Source organism: Labrus mixtus, chromosome 3 (assembly GCF_963584025.1).
Source record: "Labrus mixtus chromosome 3, fLabMix1.1, whole genome shotgun sequence".
NCBI lineage: Eukaryota > Metazoa > Chordata > Actinopteri > Labriformes > Labridae > Labrus > Labrus mixtus.
Genome location: NC_083614.1, coordinates 24,828,563 through 24,850,204, shown reverse-complemented (window position 1 = coordinate 24,850,204; position 21,642 = coordinate 24,828,563). Strand labels below are relative to the sequence as shown.

The following is a 21,642-nucleotide window of genomic DNA, read 5'->3' as shown; positions in this document are numbered from 1 at the left end:
TGGTATGTAATCATATTGTAAGTTTCTGGCAGACTTTTGTTTTCTCTGGCTGAGTCACTGATGCAGAGGCACAGGAGTAAGGTGGTGTGAAGCTGCTCACTGTGCTGGTCAGTCGTGATACTCTGAAGGAAATCTGAGGTGTTGCACTGAGCTAAGTCTGCCACCCACTGAAGCATGATAAGCAGCTCTTGTTGCAAGCTAGCTCAGCAGCTTAAACCAGCTCTTCATAAGGCTGTTGTCGAAGACTGTGAAACCACACAAGCTCAGTCGGCGTGTTTGGCCAGAATTAAAGTGGCATTTTGACGATTTAAGTTGCTCTTCCCTCCCTGTTTGGGCTCCCCAGAGAGCATGCTGGGCAGCCTAAATGAATAAATCCATGGATGTCAACAGCATGTAAAAGCCTACCTTCAGTCAACTAGCTAATCCTCTAATGAACTAGAAGTAAGCAGCAGCACAGTACTTTGACACAGACAGACTATGTTGCTGTAATCATGATTAAGTAGCAGTCATAAAACCTGCACAGGAAAGTCTGAATGTTGGTGACCTCAAAGTTGCAACAAGAAAGATGTGTGTAATGTGTAAATTGTGACCCGGCAAGAAAATGGTTTGAACATGGAGGAGGGTGTGTGCCTGCAAAGCAGTGAGTACTGTGTAATTTAAACTTTTATGTGTGCTGGTTCAGGGCAGAGCACCATCATGTTTTCATTTAAGAGTTTCAATGACACTGTATTTTTGTGTTTAAAAGAAAAAACGTTTTCTCATATTTTATTGGGCTAATGGTTTTGGGCCATGAGCTAACACTGCTCTATTCTGTCAACTTTTTTGATGCCATCATAGAAAAGTTGTAAACTTCAGCCAAAATAACCAAACCAGATTCAGATTTTGGTAATTTGAAACAAGCTGAAGTCAAAATGACCTCCTCAGGTCTATTTTAAACTGCTGTGCAAGACAAAATATCAACGTTGGAATAAACATTCATGTAGTTCATGGACTGTAAGAAATAGGAATATGTTGTTTACTTGTGCCATACAGTGATTATATATACAATGCAGACCATTGGATATAGTGCAGTGACATATTTAGTTGTGTTGACTTATGATTCCTATCTCTTTTGATTATCTTCAACGACAGACATTTTGACATGTCATGAATAGGTAAACCACACATGTAATTTATATAAATATGATGATACCATCTTTGTCAACAACAATGGGGGAGGAGACACGAACGGCCTATGCAACAAGACTTGTTCAAGGGTAGAATTAAAGCAAATATTAAGCATACAGACTTACAGAGCAATATAAATCAGACTCAATGATCATCACGAAGGGTACAACGTGTTGCAACACTAATTTCATAAACTAGCAACAGTAAGCGCTAGTTAGAAGCGCTCCGAAATTGAGGTTGTGGATGCTGTCGTGTTTGCTCTGTAGACTGTACATTGAAGTAGGGCTAGGACAACAACAATACGTCTCTGTTGTAGTATTTAGTGACTGTGCTGTGGTTTAGATCATCAGGAATTTTTGTTAATTTTGGATTGGTTACAGGCCGAAGTTAAACTAATGATGGAGTGCACAATACAAAATACATTGTACCATGCCTCACTCTTATATAAAATGACAAAGGAGACTTGCCTCCTGGGTTCATGTGAATGGAACTTCCCATGGCTGTGTCGATCACTGGTAACAGTGTGCTGCGTTTGCCTTCTCTCACTGCAGCTGCTGAGTTCAGCATGTTTATAAAAAGCCAGCCCGATATTTTCTTTTACAGAATTTATGAAACCTGCTTATTTGTATAGATTTTTGTTGTTGTCCTGGTAGCAAATGGGAGGGGAGTATTGAAATCTGATATGTTGCATAGGCATGCTTCTCCAACTTTCTGAGTCAATACCCAGTCAATTTAACACCAAATACAAACAAAAGAAATGCAGGTATAGGCAGTAATTATTATTATTATTTTTGTATTTAAAGCAACAATATGTAACTTTTACACCTTAAAATAGTAGTTTAAAGGTTTATTTAATTGCAAAATAACTTTCAACAGGGAGAATGATGTTTCTCCCGTGACCACTGTGTGGCGGAGAAAAAGAGAGATCAACCAAGCAAGAAGCAGAGTGTACATCCCTGCAGATATTATTCATAACAGGTTGTAACATAATGTTAGACCGTGTAGTTATCGGTGTTATCATTGTCTCATGTTTAGCAACCCTTTAGGTTTGCATACAAATAGAATAAATCCATCTTACACCAAAAAGTTTAATCTTTCCTTGTCGTCCTTAGCTTTACACTTTTGGAACCTTACAAACCTACCTCAACTAGCATAATAAACTGCCCTCTCCAATGAAACCATTTAGACACAGCCTATAGATATCATGGCGACAGTTGAATATGCATACTTCACGTGCAAACAGTTTGAAAACAATGGGATGAAGACACTTGCAAAGTAATATTTGCAAAAAACCTGGTACTATTACTGTACCTGGTCAGTCAGCATGGAGGTTTCTCACCAAGCTTTGCCGGCCGCGCTCTGCACCCTCTGCTTGTAAGCAGATGCATGTTGTCTAAGAGGGCCCGTTGTCTAAGACAGTGCAGTTGCACTATAAAGCACATCAAACCAAATTCCTAAATTGTTGCTTTAAAACCCCAGTACTCTAATGAAGACATTAATAGATCATTATACTCAAATACTTGATTTGGCATGGCTTTTTAGAATAAAAGGCAATGTCCACTTCTTTGACAAACTCTTTAGGTTGGGATAGACCAAGGCTTCTCATATCCAATGCCAGTTGTAAAAAAAAACCTACAGAACATGCAATTGATTTCTGACTCTGCCCGTTATCAAACATTGCCTGTTTACTTTAGTGGGTTTTGGCATCTTATGGCTCCAACTGAGTGTGTTAAATCTGAGCTGAAACAGGAGAAGTGCTGGGCACCAGCCAGCTGTTACTTATTACACCACTCGCTCTTTAACACCAGCTTCAAACCATAGACACCTCTGATCATAAAGACTTTTTTCTCTTACTTCTCATATCAGATATTGCCAATTATTTAAGTCATCCATTACTTGTATGTTAGTACATTTTTCATTGTCTTGTCATCTTTTTGTCCTTTACGTCACTGTTGTTTTATCACACCAATAAAGGCACAAAAAAGAAGGCAGTTGAGTGGAGATGCACCATGTTGACATTTGAGTTGCTCAATCTAAGATCAGATGAGTCACATTGCCAGTTTCATACTGTGAGATGGTTTACTGGGAGTCAAGCAAAGGTCAGGGTCTATTCTTGGCCTTGTGCATAATGCTGTGCATGTCCCTCTGATCATGGCACACATAGGCATACATTTGCACACATTCAGTGTCATTTTGGATTTCCAAAAGATATACAAAACAAGTGTTTATGTGTTACATTACACCACCCCAACTGTCTGCTTCACTGTACCATGATCTTTTGAAATAGAAGTCCAAAAATAATATGTCCAGTAATGCATCATAAATATGTGCGATCAGTAATGATGGTCTCTTGACAAATACAATCACTGAGAGTAATATTTAACCACTGACTGTAAATATTAATGGATGATGCCTGAATGATGTCACCCATCTGTTTCGGCAGGGAGCTCCGAAGGCTCATTGGCAGCAGCCGCCATGATGGAAATCCTGTCTCAGCCTAACTTACAGTCAACCTTACAACAGGCTAAAAGCTGGAGCTGAGGCTGGTTTTAAGCCTTTTAAACTGTTACATCGCGCCCACCTGTCAGTCATGTCAGCTACGTGCCTATCTATGGACATCACGTATCGTTCATAAAATCAAAACAGAGCCGTTAGCAGTGTGTGCCCATGATGACAATAGCTAATCAGACCTATTTAATTTTTTGTACCAGGCTGTTAATTTGTTAATTTGTACTGTAAAACTGGCTTTTTTGGCTGTGGTGTGTATGTGACTTCCAGGGCTCCTGGAGCCAGCCTCGAGCGATGAACTGCAGGATTTTGCACTTCCACATTGGCTTCATTTTTCTAGAACGGAGGTTGCCACTTGTATTTAACTCAATGGACGCCAATTAAGATAATTACCAATTAAATAATTGACAGATTAGATTATATAATTGTACTATGGTACCAAACATTTACCATGATCAAGCCCATAACTTAATATTTATATTTCTATCATAACTGGCCGGTTGATGGCACGCGCGCACGCACACACACACACCACTGACACTACAAATCCCAGAATGAACCTCAATGGCTAGCATGCCAATCAGGACTTGCAGCTCCCCCTCCCTGCTGCTATTTCTGTGCAGCATACCTGAGCATCTCGGTGCGCAAAACCTGCAGCTTCATGGCCATGTGATCACAAACGGGTATAAGAGTTTGCATGTATGCAGTGAGAGCTTTCAAAGCCCAGCTGCGCCTATGCGACTCGAATACAGGAAGAGAACTTTGTGCAACTTTATTATTGACAAACCAGTTCTCCATAGTTGTGTTCCCAACCGCCCACTGTGCCGTTAAACTGAGCATAAATGGCACCGATTTTACACTGTGATTTTCAGACTTTTTTTTCTTGACTCGCTCAGAAAATTAATTTTGAAATGCTCAATAATCTGTCTCCAGCTTACGTGGAAAAAGTCCTTTTAAATGTCCAAATGTAGCCGATGGAACTCTGATGTAATGGCACACATAAGGAGTCTGTGGCTGCTAAACTCCCACACCTCATCCCTGAAACATTCCCCCAACTCCACCTACAAGCTGCTCAAATGCTCGGCATGTTTGGAAGCACATTGCCTACCTGTGTGAGCAACTTCACTCTGTGATGAAGGTGAGCATGAGCAAAACCTCACACAGGTGTCTCACTAAAGCACACAAATCATCCAGAGACTTTTGACAGCTCAACATTTTTCTGGCAGCCAAGACAAGATAACAAACATCGAAAAAATAATTTACGCTTATGTCTCTATCTAAAATTGTATCTCTCGATTGGTTGATTTTTTTTAAACATCATTGGTTTGCTCTGAACTCTATTAGATGTCTTAGGAGCTGTTAAGTTCATATTGGTGTAAGAATAGTTTGTCATATTACTTTTCTATGTACCTCTACATCTGAAAAATGGTCACTTTAGGTATGTTTTTCAATAAATGTTCACCTTGTTAGGGCCTTGACACTCCTGATTTTAAATAATAAATCCACTAGCAGCCTATTTATATGTTCAGTCATATTGATTTAGGCAAAAAATTTATAAGTGACAGAATTGGCTCGCTACCTTATATGGGTTTGACAGCCCTGGTCTAGAGAGTGTCTAATAAAAGGTAAATGTTGATCAGTGATTGCAGAACCCAAGAGGATGCCATTGAATAACTGTTCTGTCCTCAGCCCAAATACAGTGAGTTTACTGTCAGAGAGAGTACAACAAATTCTCAAATTTACCTCTCAAGAAGTTAAAAAAATATATTTATAAAACTTGTTTCCTCTTCGTTTGGTGGTCATTACTCGATTCATTCAGCGAGGTCACGTCTGATCTTGCTCATCACTGTGGCAGCAGAGATCAGATTTAGCCCGGATGACATCATATGCAGAGTTAGTTAATCCCGGGAAGAGGACTCTGTGTGGATGAAGCAGGCCATCACCCCCACACAGGTTAACATGCAGAAACCGTCACGTAATCAGGGATGACATAATCATATATTTGCTTCAAGTGTTTCACTCTAAGAGGGATCCTTGATATGGCATGTAGCCTCTCATCCTGCATCCACCCCATGGCTGTTGTAGCTGCAGGATTTGATCCTACTGGAGACCTACTTCAGCACTTTTACCAACAAATCTGTAAGCTTTTAAGCGTTGAGCTGCCGCTGGCATAACTCAGTTACCACAATTTATTATCCCATATTGTTACCACAATTTATTTTCCCATATTGTAATTGAAGTTCAGCCAGTTATCAGGGCACATGAATTATATATGTTGAGGAAGCATATAGCAAAGAATACACTGTGATGAAGGGAATTTAATCATGTTATACATTGTGAAAAGGAAAACCGACAAAAGCTGAAAATTAGTTGTTTTAGTCTCAACAAAAATGGGAGAAACCAAACTTTCTTTGCATAATAAGGTATTGCTTCTTCACACTTTTTTCTAGTTGAACACTGTCACTTCTGTTGGCCTTTTAAAACTATAACTCCTGATACCCAAAAGCAAATCTAATGCACACCGTATTCATGTGCTAAATGAAATGTACAACCATCGCTATGTTTTGGGTATAGAAAAAATGCCTCCTGATAGCTCGATTTCATTGATTTGCCATAATCAATAAGTTTCATGCTCCTGACAGAGTTTGATTGAAGTTCCTTGCTGAATCAACAAGAATAACTTTTACTTTGTCGTAGTACATCAGTTGAGAATGTGCTTGTCTCATCCACAGAGTACAATGACAATCATACTTTTTTATTGAACTAGGGTCACGGTCAGCAACACACAGGGCTGCACTGTGTAAAACAGCTGAGTTGAAGAGGTTCCTGTAGCAGCAGGTCAGACAGAGAAGGGCCCTTCTGGCCTGTGGGTCATCTGCCCCGGACACAGGCCAGCACACCTGGCAAAAAGCTGTTCCTTGCATGACAACACACGGTGTAACAAAAACTTCACTTAAGTCAAGCACTGCAGACAGGATGAAGAAACAGGGGAATTTTTAAGTCATCAGAAAACAATTTGTGCTTAAGTTTGCCCTCATACAAATACCAAGAGGATACAAGTGGCAGCATGTGTTAAAAAGGGAAATATGTTGAGCAAATCTTGACCCCCCAGTACATTTCTTATTAGAACAGAGCTTCTGTCATTGGAGAACCTCACCTCATTAAAACACGATCTATGGGCAGAAGCTGAGAAAAATCCTTGTCATATGTTACATCAGACATTTGCAGCGTGGCCCTCGTCATTTACACAGCCATAGCTTATCCCATCTGTTGGGAGTAGAGATGACTCTTAAGTACGTAAAGCTGACATAAGCCTCTGTTTCCTATTGTAAGCTGTTTTAAAGGGTCCTGTGGTTTGGTGCCATCTGTTTTTACTCATTATTTATATATTTCTTATTTTCTTTTCCTCTCCTCCCTGGCATGGCCTGACTTGTGCGAGATGTGCTCGCTCTCTGCGCTCATGTGGGAGGTGGATAACGATACAGCAGTTCCCAGATCTGCCTCCCAGACTGGTCACGTGTCGTCCTCCTACAGGCCTCCACTCCTCTGTGCTGCCTCCTGTCTTTCATTCTCTGTTTTCTAGCCCCTGGCACATTTGTTCTTACTTCTCTGGTACTTTGTTGACATTATGTTGCAGAAGACGATAGAACAACATTGTGTGAACTATTTAGTGTCTGTGAGAGCAACTATTGGCTTTAAGGGAATGTGTTGATCTTAACTTCTCATGTTTGCATCACTTAAAAGAACAGTAATGCATTTGTTATCCAGTGGATTGTAGAATAACCGGTATAGTCACTGAATTATCAATCAGTGTAGAGGTTTTTTTCACTATAAGATAAGTTATGCAAACGTTTTAAATTATGTATGGCTGCTTAGGGGGACATTATGTTACACAGTAAAGCCTGCCTGGTCATCTTTTCTTTAACCATCTCTGCTAAATCTGTGTTTGTTACTGCTCTGTTTTATATCTGTAACGTTTTAATGTGCTGGTGTCTGTCTTGGCCAGGATATTCTTGTGAATGACATTCTTAATCTCAGTGAGATTTTGAAACAAAATAAAAACCGTCTCTTGATTGTACGTTCAAGTGAAACCACAGAACACATCCTGTAGGACTGAGACCAGTCATAATGGAAAGTCTCCTGCTGTGTTGAACACAGACCATACCTTTTGTGTGTTAACTCCAACGTGCTATGAAGGCACCAGAGGAGAAAATGCTTCTGATTTGATAACGGCCTAATGGAGTGAATGTGGGAGCTTAACAGCTTTCAGTTGACATAATTCAAACTAGAAGTGCTTTGGAATTTGATGCGCATAGGAAACAACTTTAATGTTAAAATCTCCCTTCTGTCTTCACTTGACAAATTGGTAATCTAAATGAATTATTACTATTAACTTGGTTAAACTTGTAGGTAGGTTAATGCAATAACTCTCCTCGTATCTGTCATCACTTGTATCCCACTGTTTTACTCTAAGGAAACCATTAGCCAGATGTAAATGAATTATGATGGTCAATCTTTTGTTTACCTGCTTGGCATGGAAAGGCATAGCGGAGCTTATTTTATCAATTTGCACCCATTCAGTGATGATAGCAGTCTGTAAAAAGGGGTTACATACCACTTTTCTGCTCAATGACTTTAGCACAGTTAGTGCAGCTATTGAAGATTATGGAAAGGAATTAAGTTGTGTCTGTGTGTTCTCTATCTTCTTCACATTTGTCTATAATGCCCTTGTCATCATGAGAGTGGGGTTAATCAGATTATATTTTAGGCTGTAAAGCCGGAGCTCGGGATATCATGAACAATATGTCTTAGTGGGTCAATTATCAGCCAAGTCATCACAAAAGCCGGCTGTTCGCCAGCTTGAACTGCTCTTTATCCTCTCACATCCCACAAGTCTGACCTGAGACCTAATTTAAGTTCTATTAGGCAATAGGCATTGGGATAAGAACAGCATTGTGCTGCAGTTATACAAGGTAATTGAAAATGGAGGTTATCATATTAAATTGTATGCAAGGTTGTCACTCAGAAAATCAGCGGTCTTCACCTGGAGTAAAGCTCGTAGCACAGTCAGTTGTGCTACTGTGATGTTGAATTAAGTCTTTAATTTCCCTTTATTGGGTTAAAGCAATACAAGTATTGATGTTTCACAACTACTCCAATGTGCTTTTTTAAAAATTAATTACAAACACACAATAATCTCTGAGAATAATTCTTCACCACAGGGTTATTACACAACAAATAACATGTCATTGTAGAAAGGGAATATTGACATTCCCTGATCTGTGAGCTTTGTAATATTTATGCTCTATTTTTCTTGCTTCTCTTTCAGGAACCTATAAAGTCCAGGGCGCCACAGCTCCATTTGGAATATAGATTTTACAAACAGTTGGGAAATTCAGGTAAGAGATATGTAGCCTGTAGGTTATTGTTCTCTGATACACAGCACATTAATCCTGACTTAAATCTGAACAAGCCTTTTTGCACTGCATTGTGCTGGACAGGCAGAGAATACTCATCGGTAAATAAGTTGATGTGCAATTAAAGGGCCAAAAAACACGGTACACAGACGTCACGCAACATAAATCTAACAGTCCTGTCACAAAGAGAAAACATCTGCTGCACTGACCACAGTTCTGTGACCCTTCAAGAGGTAATATATGTGTACATTATGTTTAAAAAATTATAAAATAAACATAATACTTTGTAACTAAAGCAAATCTAAGAAGCAATGCAACCTTGTAGGTGTTTTACCATATATTATAATAAATAAACTAAATTAAATATCACATGCTTGATTTTTAAAACAATCTACTCCTATTAATTCATCAGCAATGTGAATCTTATAATTTAAAACTCTGCATTTTCAACAGCATTAATCACCTACAAATATTCAGTATCTACAGAAGCCCATCGGCTGTGTGCAGGAAACACGTCTAGAATACAACATGCTAAAAAAACAAAGTTTGTGTAGCAAAAAAACCCAACTTGTTTCTTTGTTCAACCTACCTCCAATGTAGTTTTTAAATGTTTTTTCTATTTGATGTAAAATCCTAGGCAGAGTTCACAGAAGGCAGGGCAGCTTGCAGTTGACTCATTCGCGCTCACAATCTGACTTGTATTCACAAAGGGAACCAGAGGAGGCAATCGTGAATAATGGAAGTGTAGAAATGGATTCCTTTTTAAGTGAACAAGTTTAAAATGTTAGAGCGAAAGTGTCAGTCCCTTTAATATGTTGGGTTTCTGACAGGGTGTATGCTAAATATATAGATTTATTTCACTAAAAGATTTTTAGGGCAAAGTCTGTGAAGCTTATGGGAGACAATTCATTGCACATGACATTATGATTATGTACTGTATGCCAGTGAATGTGACCCTACCATTCTAGCTCTTACTGTGGAAAGATTATTTGAGTAAATGCTTAATTAAGCTTTGTACCAGATTTACACTGGAGTTGCGTTACAGCTATTTCTCAGCGTAGTTTTTATGTTGTGTTACAAATAAGATTAACAGTCCTCTGTAATCCTCCAATTATCAGAGATTGTTTTCATTAAACTTACAATATCATTTGAGGAAAATGACAGTTCTTGTTTGTGAAAACTAGGGATACAACAATTCTCAACATAATGTTGAAACTGTTCAGTGAGTCATTCACGCTTCAATTTCGCGCTTGTGAATAGCGTTTTTTTGTTTGTTTTGCAACATCTTTCCATACATTGTATTTCATTAAAAATTGCCTGATTGGTTTGCCTGTGAGTCCATGTGCTGGGATAAGGACCCCCCCCCCAGTTAATATACAGTCACTATGCGCTAAAGTTGGGGAAATATGACAACACTGGTGTCAGATAACACAAATTACTTAAACATGGCGAGTGGTGAGGAAAGGCTGCATAGTGAGGAAGCACCGCCATGTTTCAAATCAGTGATCTGAAGACATTTGGCTTTCAGTGTGGAGTATGTAAAGGTAGAGAAAACGGTGAAAAAAAACATGACTGTCTGCAAATGATGGTTTACAAGACTCACCGTCTCAAGTGGAAACACTTACACTTACTTTGGCTAAGTTTACAGCAACAGACTACAGCAGGCTGTAACGTTACTAATGTGAAGCTGCTGACTGTTACACCAGCAGTTGGTGTTGGAGTGAACAGTGCAGCGTTTGTAAAAAAAGTTACCATTCTCACTGGAATATCAACGCTTTACAACCATTTCTGTGTTGAATATATCTAACTATATATAAATATTTAAAAGTTCCCGTTTTTAACTGAGACTATACAACATACACCTGGAATGTGTATGAATGGAAAAGTTGTTTTTCTTAAAAGTAAAATATATAAATAAAATAATTTTGTCTTTTTATTCATAACCCCTTGATATTCCTGGAAAGATTGCCTCAAACATCAAACAAAGGAATACCAAAAAAACACTCCAACAGTGCGGGCTTTCAGAATTGTATCAAACTGAAAATGGTGACCAAAACGTAGAAGAACCGTGGGCTGACTGTATTGTTGCATCACTAGTGAAAACTGTCTATGTAGTTTGAATGGAAGGCAGAAACAGAGAGGAATAGATGCATTTTCATGTCTATCCTCAATATTGTGGACATGTAACACCAGGGTGAATTGACACACAAGTGCAACATAAACAGCAAATTTATTTTACTTGAGGCAAAATTTCACAGTGAGTTTGTTTATCTCTCTGCAGCCCTGGTTGGTACTGGCAGTTATGAAAGCCTGCGTCGTCTTTCAAATTCACCTCTGTGGTACCCAAAGTATTTCCTCTCCTACAGCACTGTCCACAACATGTTAATGTGCTATGATACATAGCTGGGGCTCCAGGGGAGTAGCTCTTTGATCTAGTCTGACTGGACATCAGGTTACAGAGAGTGAAAAACAAGGCAGGGAATGACAGAGGACTTGTATTTCACAGCACTGCCTCGTTGATGTAAGTTTGTCAAGGTGCATGCATTTATTTGGATGGCTCACAAAACTTGTGCCCTGTCTCTAATCCAGAAACTATCTGCAAACATGTCACCAAAACATAGTCAAAAGTCGTTTTCATATATGCACTCCTGAAAATATCTAGATCATATCAGGAGACCTGCTCCAGATATTCTCCTGACCTTGCTGTTCACATATGCTCCTCACAGCGGGTGACTATCCCTGTCAGAGGGGAGAGGGGGCGGGGGGGTCTCCTGAGGTAAGACGTGATCATAAAGCAACAGAGTTCGCCATATGACGCTATAATGAGAACATTTGCCTTTATATCAATGCTATGTGTAGTCCAACGGAATGACAACATCCACACTAGAGCGGAGAAAAAACATACTGACGAACAGGAAAGGTAATGCAGCCTTTTAATTACATGCATAATAGTTGCCACGTGTATACATTCTATGCACCGTGCAGCAGTCACAGTATATAAATGTCACTTTCCCTCCTATTTTGCTGCGTTCTCACATCAGCTCACTCGGACATGCGGAGCAAAAAATACTAGCGGTCTGGCAGGAGAGACTCTGGCTCAAGTCCGAAGGAAAAATTTGGCTGTTTGTGTTCACATATACAGCTCCTCCTGGAAATATTTTGCAGTGTGAAAGCCCTAAAAATTACAAAAGCAGAAGTTACTATCACAAGAAGGGCTATAAGCATCCAGCCTTTACTCCTCATCCCATAGCTTCTTATTGACCCATAACCCAGACCAAGTACCTTATTTCTTTTAAGGTGAAACCAAGTCCCAATTGATATTTTAGTATAGAATTTGGGACAATGCCCATTAAGGTAATTGAAAGGTAACTACTACCTGACTGTCTGCTAGAGTATATTATAAAAATGAACTGAACACGCATAAGAGAGAGAAATGACTGTAGGTTGCATGGACCTTTGTTGGTGAGACATGTAGGGTCTGCTAACATTGGAGACTACCCACTGCTCAGTGTAGTGTGGATTGCAACTAGAGCTGGTTGAGCCTATTTATGACCCTTTGAGAGAGGAACCCTGTTGGTGTGTTGCTGGGACAGCATCTCTATTAAGGTTTGCGTGTCTTTAAAGATGTATCATTACGTAGCTGTAGCCATGTAGTATCTAAGCCTTTTGAGCCCTGAGTCTGCCAGTAATCATTGGTTTATGTTTTGTTTTTTTCCCCTTACTGGAGAGGAATAAATCAAGTTCATGTACAACAAGTTATTGAGCTTGCTTATGCTAGCGCAAACAGCAGCTGGGTCTGTGGCTCAGACACTGCAAGGACAGTTAGGAGATGTTGTCAACACACATGATACACCTCAGAGTCGTATTCAGTATAGAAGGGGCACGACTAGTTTATTACACATATTCTTACACATACATGTGCTTCACTGTGACATTTACATGTTGAGCAAAACATATTTGAAAACTTACTTAGTAGTTGAATTTTGATAGTATTATATGTGTGTGTTTTTGTTTTTCGTTCTAAGACTAATGTAGGTGCTTGCACTGATCCTACATCATCTGGCAAGAGTGTGTGTGAGTGTGTCTTGGTCTAATTTAGTGACACGTGCCAGCTTCCTCACTCCTTGTGCCAGAGCAAAAGCCCTTTACTGTTGATAAGGAGGTGGGGCATTAGGGCATTCCTTGACTATTTATAGCTAGCCCTTCACGAGCAGTCAGGCCACCATGGTGATGTCTGCTTGGAAAGCTTTACCAAGCCAAAGTATCCGGTGTCCTCCCTGATTGATGACTGCAGATTTTCAGGGAACTCTGTAACATGCACTGCTAACAGAGTTTAAACTGTTCTTCCTTGTTTGCATGTTGTCATTCTGGTCTTGAAGCTGATATCACACAATCATGTCCATACATGCATGATCTAAAGTAAATGTAGGTTAAATGCTTTGTGCCATTTCCTTGAATTATTGCTTAGGATTTTTTACCTTGGGAGTTTTTTTTTCTGTGTTACACTGAGTTATTGTTAGCATACAGAAAACCTTCATTTGCCATTTCATGCAGGTCACAGTTGATATATCTAAGGCCTGGGCTAAGATCACGTTGCACTTGTATATAAACCAGATCCCTACAATTACAATACAATATTTCTACAGGCATGGACAAGTCAGCGCTTAAAGAGCCCATATTATGCCCTTTTTGGGGTTCGTATATTTAATCTATGTACCTACTTTGGTACGTTCACAATAGCTAAAGTCCGAAAAAAGTGTCTGTTTTCATGTACTGCTCCTCCTTGCTCCCTCTACGCTCTAAGTCCGTCAGCTATGCTCTGCTGAGCCCCCACTGTTAGACCCCACGTGGGCCAAGTCTGCTCTGATTGGTCTGCCGATCCGCTCTGTCGTTACTGGTCAGTTGCTCAGCACGCGTCTCGGAAATTTCAACATGAGCTGCTGGGCTTGCCACAACGAGCCAATGGGCTTAGATCAGTGATCTCACACTGACAATGACGCCGCACTGACACATTTTTATCGAGGGGGGCTAGAACCGAGCGTTACATGCAGCTAATGCCACAGCTAACAGGAGGACGTAGGAGAAGCTGCGTTTCCGCAGACTTTGAATTTTTGCACATAGATGTACCTAAACATGCACAGGACACTTGGAAAACACACTAAAGGGCATATAAAACCAGAAAAAGCATAATATGGGACCTTTAACGCCAAGGAGGAGCTTATCTGCACACTGTTAATTCTCTTCTGTCCTGAACACATCCCAGCTGTTGGAAATTCAGCCTTAGAGTAATTTACACTACTGGCATTGTACTGGCATTGTACTGGCATAATGCCAGTAGTATTGCATTGCAGTTCAACAGTAGTTGTTGAAATTTGCTGTTGATTGTGAAGTAAGTGTTGTATTAGTCAACTCCAGAGCATGTAGCTCCTTATGTTAGCAGCGTGACTGACGAGCAGGGACAGACACAACCCCTGCTGCATCATTTTAAATGGTAAATGAGCGTGAGCCTGTATAGCCCTTTTCTGGTCTTGTGACTTCTCAAAGCGCTTCACACCGCAGGTAACACCTAACCATTCAAAATGTATATTGTAAAAATGCAAAGAATGCCAATTAGACACAACTTGAAACATCAAACCATTGCACTCATGACAACAACTTTCTCCAGACTAGTCTTTACCAACCATTGTGGTCCATAAATATGAAGAATAGTTTACCTATATGTCTGGTTCTGCAAAAACAATACATGAAGAGTAACAATGGCCCTAGTGTTTGCCAAAACCTCATCTCATCTTCTCTTGACTACATTCTTGTGCTTGCTACAGAGTAAAACAACTGCAGGTTTCTGGTAGAATAAATAATTAACTTGTATTGCTGTCTTATCCCCTCGACTTGCGTTCAGGGCTTTGATGTCTTGTGGGATTGTTGTGCTTATGAGCTGTGATGCATTTGTAGCTCCAGGCCTAGCCTGTGCATGCTGAAGTGCTGATCATGTTTCAGCCGTGTGAGAACATCCCCAGAGCACTGGGCCTTAATGGTCACTTCTTTTCCTCCTGCTCATCTCTCAGTCCACTCCACTCAATACATAATTTCAATCTTTAATATGCATTCCCTTCCCTATTTGCCTCTCTGTACTTCTCCTCTGTCCTCCAAACCTCTCCTCTTTGCCCCTTCACTCTGACATTTCACTGTAGGGAAACATTGTCTTCAGCTGCCATGATGCAGCCTTCCCCTCTCACTGTGTCGCCTGTGAAGGCCTTCCAGCAGATACAATAGTCTGATTGTCTCAAATTGTCAAGACAGTGGGGGTCAGAACACCAATGACATTGGCCTGCGGTGAAAGCCAGAGCATGTCACATAATGCTGAACAGACTATGACTTTAGTATGGTTATATGAAATAGCTGGAAAGATTTCAGTTTGCCAATTCTGCATATTCAGATATTTCACTTCCTCTAGATTGACAGTTCAGAGCGACATTTGGCTGTATTTCAAGTTGAAACAAAATATTTAACCTCTCTACAATGAAAACAACCGCTTACTTTAGCATCCAAGCACCTCATAGCACACATTACAGTTAGATAATGTTATGAGGTAATATTAGCTTAGAATCAGTTGAGCGCTAGCGTTTATCAAATTGAATTTTTTGCACCTTGTTAGGTGGTGAAAATATGGCGTTGTCTTTTTATACAGGCTTTGGTGATTCTTGATTTTCACCTATCATTGTGTTGTTAGTTGTTGATCACTTAAGAAGTGGTGAAACAATACAATTTGCCCCATCTCCAACATTTTATATGATTTGCAAGCCTGAAATGGAAACAATACAACATTACAATAGATGGGAATGTTAACCTGAGAGTGACGTCAGAGAGAAATGGCAGCAGTGTGACTATAATCACTCTTGAGTTATTGAGCCTCTTAAATAGTTTAATTGACTTTTTGCTGATGAAGAGAACCAAATGTTTTCTGAATAAGATGATTGACATGTTTCTTCCTTCTGTTTGATTTGAAGAGCTCCGTCTTTACTTTTATGAAGTACATTTGTTGGGCTGGAGAGTCATTTTTTTATTGGTTGGATCTTAATAGTCGATTTAATGCAAGCTTCTAACAGCACACATCTCACATATCCTGGGTCTCATCCACGTTTTCCCTTTTCTGCTCTGTTTTTACAGTAGCTGCTAGCACCACTCTTTGCTCCTGTCCAGCAGTAGATGATTATAATAAACTGTGTGCTCTCCTTTTGTGATGACTGTGCTTTGAATGCCCTCTAAATTTGGGCCATGTTTTGATGAGTCAGCCTCCCAGTGATCTCTTGTCACTGCTTCATCTGGCATTGGCATTATAACTAGAAAAACCTAGAGACTAAAGGTCTGACAGGTGTGTGTGCATGCAGGAGAGCATGTGTGTTAGTCTGCGTCTGTGAAATGACACTGTGTCTTGTTGCTCTGTGGGCAAAAATTAGGGTCCAGGCGTAAATTCAACTGTAACCCTTGGACTAGGGTCCCAAAGGACTAGGAGCATTAACCCTCATCTTACCATCTATATTAGTCACTCTTGTTATTAGCTAACGTACAACATCAGATCTGCAGCACTTGCTGTTGTAGCTCTTGCTTTCAGGAAGATGGCTGTTATGTGGAAAATAGGCAGTAGTTGCCCCTTGCCCCCAAAGAGTGGTTCGAAGGTTAATGGGTGGCTGCCTGATAAAAGAACGCTGTTTTTTTTTTTTTAAAAGCGGAGTGTAAGGTTATCAATGTTCTGACAGTGCATTTAATGTACACAGATTTTCAGTCCAAAATTACTCGATATAAAAAAGGGTATATAAAAAAAAGTCTATGTCTCAGACTAACTGCACAGACCAGGTTATTCTTGAGAAGGAGAGATATCCCGCTTTTATTGTGAAATTTAAAGGGAAGCCCATGAAGAAGTAGTAGGGTAGGGGGGAAACGCAGTATATATATTTTAGGTCAATATTTAATATTGTTATTCGGTATTGTGTTTTTTCCTAGTCATAATGGTATTCCTGTATATATCCTTAATGATGGGGTTAACTTGATGAGAAAGGCAATTACTCGGCAGCAATGCAAATCTCACCTGGTGAGATAGCTGGGCGGCAGTTTTGCTAAGATGCTAACACTAGCAAGCAGTAGCACACTAATAGGCCTGAATATTTCACATTATCCAGCAACAACTTGGTTAAGTACTACACAGCAGGAGCTCATAAACAAACAGTCCGACATGAACACACACAGCGCTGTGCTCCCTTGCTGGCTCCACTGGAACGCCTCTGTTACCTCGGAAGACAGTTCAGAGGGGTGAATCACTTCGTCCACACATTATGCCACAGCAACATTCAGATTGAAGGTGAAACATTACAGGGGCGTAAATATCGCTGCTTGAAACGGCAGTCTGAAGAGGGATAGTGAAACACCTGTGCGTGGTTGTGCGATGAAGACTACAGTTCATAGACATAGCGTCCAATTATTTGTTTGTATTGTACAGGAAGCCTAGTTTTGTATCTTGTTTAAGTAACAAACTCAGGGACATGTTGTTATGAAATTATACATTTTTCCTTTTTTTGTCGGTTCCATTAAGTACAAAATACTTTAGAGTCCATAATCGATTAGATCAAATTGTTCTACATTTGAATTCATTGTTTGTCTATTAATCAGATTGTAGCCTGTGAATCGAGATTTGAAACAGATCTACTGTACAGACAGAATCACAGGCCTACTGACATTGATACTATTTCAGCACTGTTCAAATTACTTAAAGTCACCTCTCTGACTTGTAATTTAGTACCAAATTTAACCTCATCAGCAATAGTGAACCATGCAGCATGCTTGTACCAGGACCAAATAATGTGTTGGATATACTTCCTGAAGTTACATGATACAGAGGCTTGTAGGAGAAGCAGTGGGATCAGTTGTGTTGTGTGCTGTAGACCTGTGTGTCTTCTGCTTAAAAACAAGCTGCAGTTGTCTTTTATAAATCTTTAAGGCTTAAGTAAGCTCAGTTTATCCACTGTTATCAAAATGTCAGTAAAGTAATTTCCCTTGTCTGGTTACAAGATACTGTTAAAAGTGACCAAGCTCTAAAAAATGATTGTATGGCTCCTCTTTCCAAAAGAACCTGCTCTAAAACTTAAGAAATAGGTAACAAGAAAATCATTGTTAATGAAACAATATTCAAGTAAAATAACCAGTTTAGAAATGGGTATGGAAAGGTTTTAAACAAAACCCACAGCAATTTATAAAAAAAATGATCTGAAAACTTTAGATTTATTATCTAGTATTTCTCCCAACTCATTTGGTAAAGGCTGGCAAAAATGTAACGTAAGGTTGTTTTGTTTGTTTCTTGTGTTAATGTTTTTCATCCGTTTCTATGCTCTAGTGAGCTGTTGGAAGTCATTTGAGAGATTTTGTGAAGTATGATATTGTTTTCTCACAAGCCACTGCAGTTCATTTAGCTTTGAAAAAGCTGTGAGTCTGTTTCTAGTAGGCCTTTTGTGAACAGCAGCTTTAGGTCACTATGACATGCTTGTTTTTGTTTTCTTTGCTTTTAGAACTAAGTGTTGGATTAAATTATGAAGACATTTGAATTGACCTTTTTTGTAGATACAATTTTTTTAAATTATTATTTTTGCTAAAAAACCTCTTACTGTGTTCCTTATCTTTCGATTCTTTTGTTTGTTCATTGTCAAAACCCTGACACAGAAAGGTAGTGCGCAGTGTGGGGTTGATCCATCCACATTCTTCACAAGTCACACACACCAACACAAAATGGGTGTGGTGGTTTCTAGAAGCAAAGGCTATTTGCAGTTGTTGCTAGTGAGTTGCTCACTTGGCTGGTGTTTCTTTAAGACACCTTTCCTCTTAATTCTACGTCAGAGTCTTTAAACCACACCTGTTTCTGACACACCTGTTGAAGGGAGCAATGTCAAGTGTAGCTCTCCAAAGAATAGTTCCCTCCACAAACCAGGGCTGGGTTTTAAATTAAAGCATGATCACACTATGCCCAGTTGCCTTGTACCTTGCCAAAGCACTATTTCCCTCCCTCCCCAGTCCCCCGCAGGCCTGCACTTACATTATTTGGCCCTCTAACACTCCTGGATATCTCGATGATGAAGGCCGGCCATTATACGTCATACCTCTTCCGATTTGTGCATTTACAGTTTTTTAAATCCTGCATATTTGTCATCATATTAAGTAACTCCAGTGTTGAGAAAGTAGAGCACCATGCCAAGTTGGCACATATTGTACATTTTGGAACATAAATAAATCATTTCTATATGAAATGTAGTGTACACGTATGTTACACCAAAGTACTAAGAAGCTTGCTTTCTTAAACATAAACAGATTGATTCAAAATATTTAACATGATTAATCATTGTCAAACCATTACGGTGTGGACCAATGCCTGCTGAGCTTAATACTCTGCTTCATGTTGTGCAGACAGTGCTAACAATAGTGTACACCTTGTGATCAGTTTTCATTAATCCTGAACATTGTTTTTTTATATTAAATATTGTATAAAAAAGTTGAATACTGCCATATATTTGGAATACATATCCCATTCAGATATATTGATAGTCAGCCCTATTGGCCTGATAGGGTTCTGAATATACTGTATGTTGGGCTTTATTAGCTATGCTTTCTACACAGGCTGTCGAAACTACAAAGTAATTCTTGATAGAAAGGTGACTAGAGGAACCATTTCAGAGAAAATTATATTTTGTCAGAGAACATATTTGTACTGTGCTCACGTCTTTGACAAGGCATGATTATTAACCTTACTATGACTGTGTTTGTCTTTTCACAGAGGGAATCCCTCAGGTGTACTACTTTGGTCCTTGCGGGAAATACAATGCCATGGTTCTGGAGCTGCTCGGGCCTAGTCTAGAGGACCTGTTTGACCTCTGTGACCGCACCTTCTCCCTCAAGACCGTCCTCATGATAGCCATACAGCTGGTAAGACCTGGAGGATTGGCACAGCATGTTGAAATAAACTGACTTAAATTAGTTCAAGCTCTACAGCATTGGTTCCTAAACTGGGGTCTGGGCCCCCCTAGGGTGGGGACCAAAGATCTCAGGCCTTATTTAAACCTTTCATTAACATCCATCCTGGGTGATCTGATGGAAAACGTTATTGCAAAGTCGGAACGCACCCAAATGCATCTTGAAATCCAACAGCTCACACCTTATACGGAGGTAGTCTGGCATACATTTATCCAGATTGGTTAGGTAGTGGAGACGTTCATGTGCCCTGGGCAACAACAAGGACCATTCCCTCAACTAGGAGAACAATGCTGCCTCCAGCTTGGTGTAAACAAAGACTCATTCAGTCTTGTCAAACAGGCAGGAACTTATTTGCACGTGAGGCGGGCAAGTAAATCCGAATACGAAGTTCTAAAAGGAGATGCATAATTAATGCAAAGTGTAAACGTCCGTATTTAAGTGTTATCCCCTTGGTATGTTACTACCCAGGGTGGATGTTGGCGCAAGGTACAAACATGGCCTCAGGGGAAGGGGAGAGGGGGTTTAACTGAGGCTGTCCAAAAGTTAAGTTGCATATATTCACTTAAATGATAATAACACACTTACTGGATAGTTTATTCAAAGGTCTTTTAGTAAGAGCATGTGTGTGTAGCCCTTATCTATTGGGATTTTATCAATGAAAACAGGTAAAAACTATTTTTTTGGATGGTAATGTATCACTTTCTTTTCCTGTGGGATTTGGGGATCTAAGCTTTTTTTAGATAGAATAAGAGAGGGACTCCAGGGGAAAACGAGTCCGGCAGCACTGCTTTAAAGGATATGTAGTGCAGCTCTGAATATTTTTGTATAGTAGAGTTGGTTTTTAAAACTAAAGGAAAGAGAAAAATGTCAGGTCTTTGTGTTTGAAAATGAACTGGATATACTTGTTGTTGAAACTCATGTGATCTGTTTAATTTTCTTCTAGATAACACGGATGGAGTACGTCCACACCAAAAGTCTGATATACAGAGATGTGAAGCCAGAAAACTTCCTGGTCGGGCGACCAGGGAGCAAGAGGCAGCACACCATCCACATCATTGACTTTGGTCTGGCCAAAGAGTACATAGACCCCGAGACCAAAAAACATATCCCCTACCGGGAGCACAAGAGTCTGACTGGGACAGCACGCTACATGAGCATCAACACACACTTGGGAAAAGGTAAGAAAGTCTCATGAACTGGTTAATCCTTTAGAATTATATTCAGTTTAATTGAGATGTATAAACGTTGATTTTACCCACAGTGATATGTTGACCCTTGGAAACCTAACTACCTGGAAATCAGCAGTGTATATTGAAGCTTGTTAAACTTTATCCGTCTTTCACAAATATCTCAAAAGATTTCTCTGCTGCCTAAATTCTGGGAAATTTTAAGCCCTTAATCACCTCTGTTTTCCTCTTTGGCAATTTTGGCCAACAGTGTGCCATGCAGAGAGAACAGTCTGCACGTTTTAAGTCCAACCAATCACCTCAAGAAGGTGAATTCACTGATTACTCGCCCTTGCTAATCAGTGGGTGGAATG

At 39.8% G+C, this 21,642-nt stretch overlaps 1 protein-coding gene across 4 annotated transcripts in view; it reads left to right on the top strand.

Moving 5' to 3' along the window:
- csnk1g2b (casein kinase 1, gamma 2b) overlaps nucleotides 1–21,642 on the top strand; it is a 36,132-nt gene that overhangs the window by 5,170 nt on the left and 9,320 nt on the right. For all 4 annotated transcript variants that reach the window (XM_061034145.1, XM_061034144.1, XM_061034149.1 and 1 more), the window contains exons 2-4: nucleotides 9,005–9,074; nucleotides 19,906–20,054; nucleotides 21,046–21,280. In XM_061034145.1, coding sequence (XP_060890128.1) covers nucleotides 9,005–9,074; nucleotides 19,906–20,054; nucleotides 21,046–21,280 — 454 coding nt within the window. The remainder of the gene's footprint in view (nucleotides 1–9,004; nucleotides 9,075–19,905; nucleotides 20,055–21,045; nucleotides 21,281–21,642) is intronic.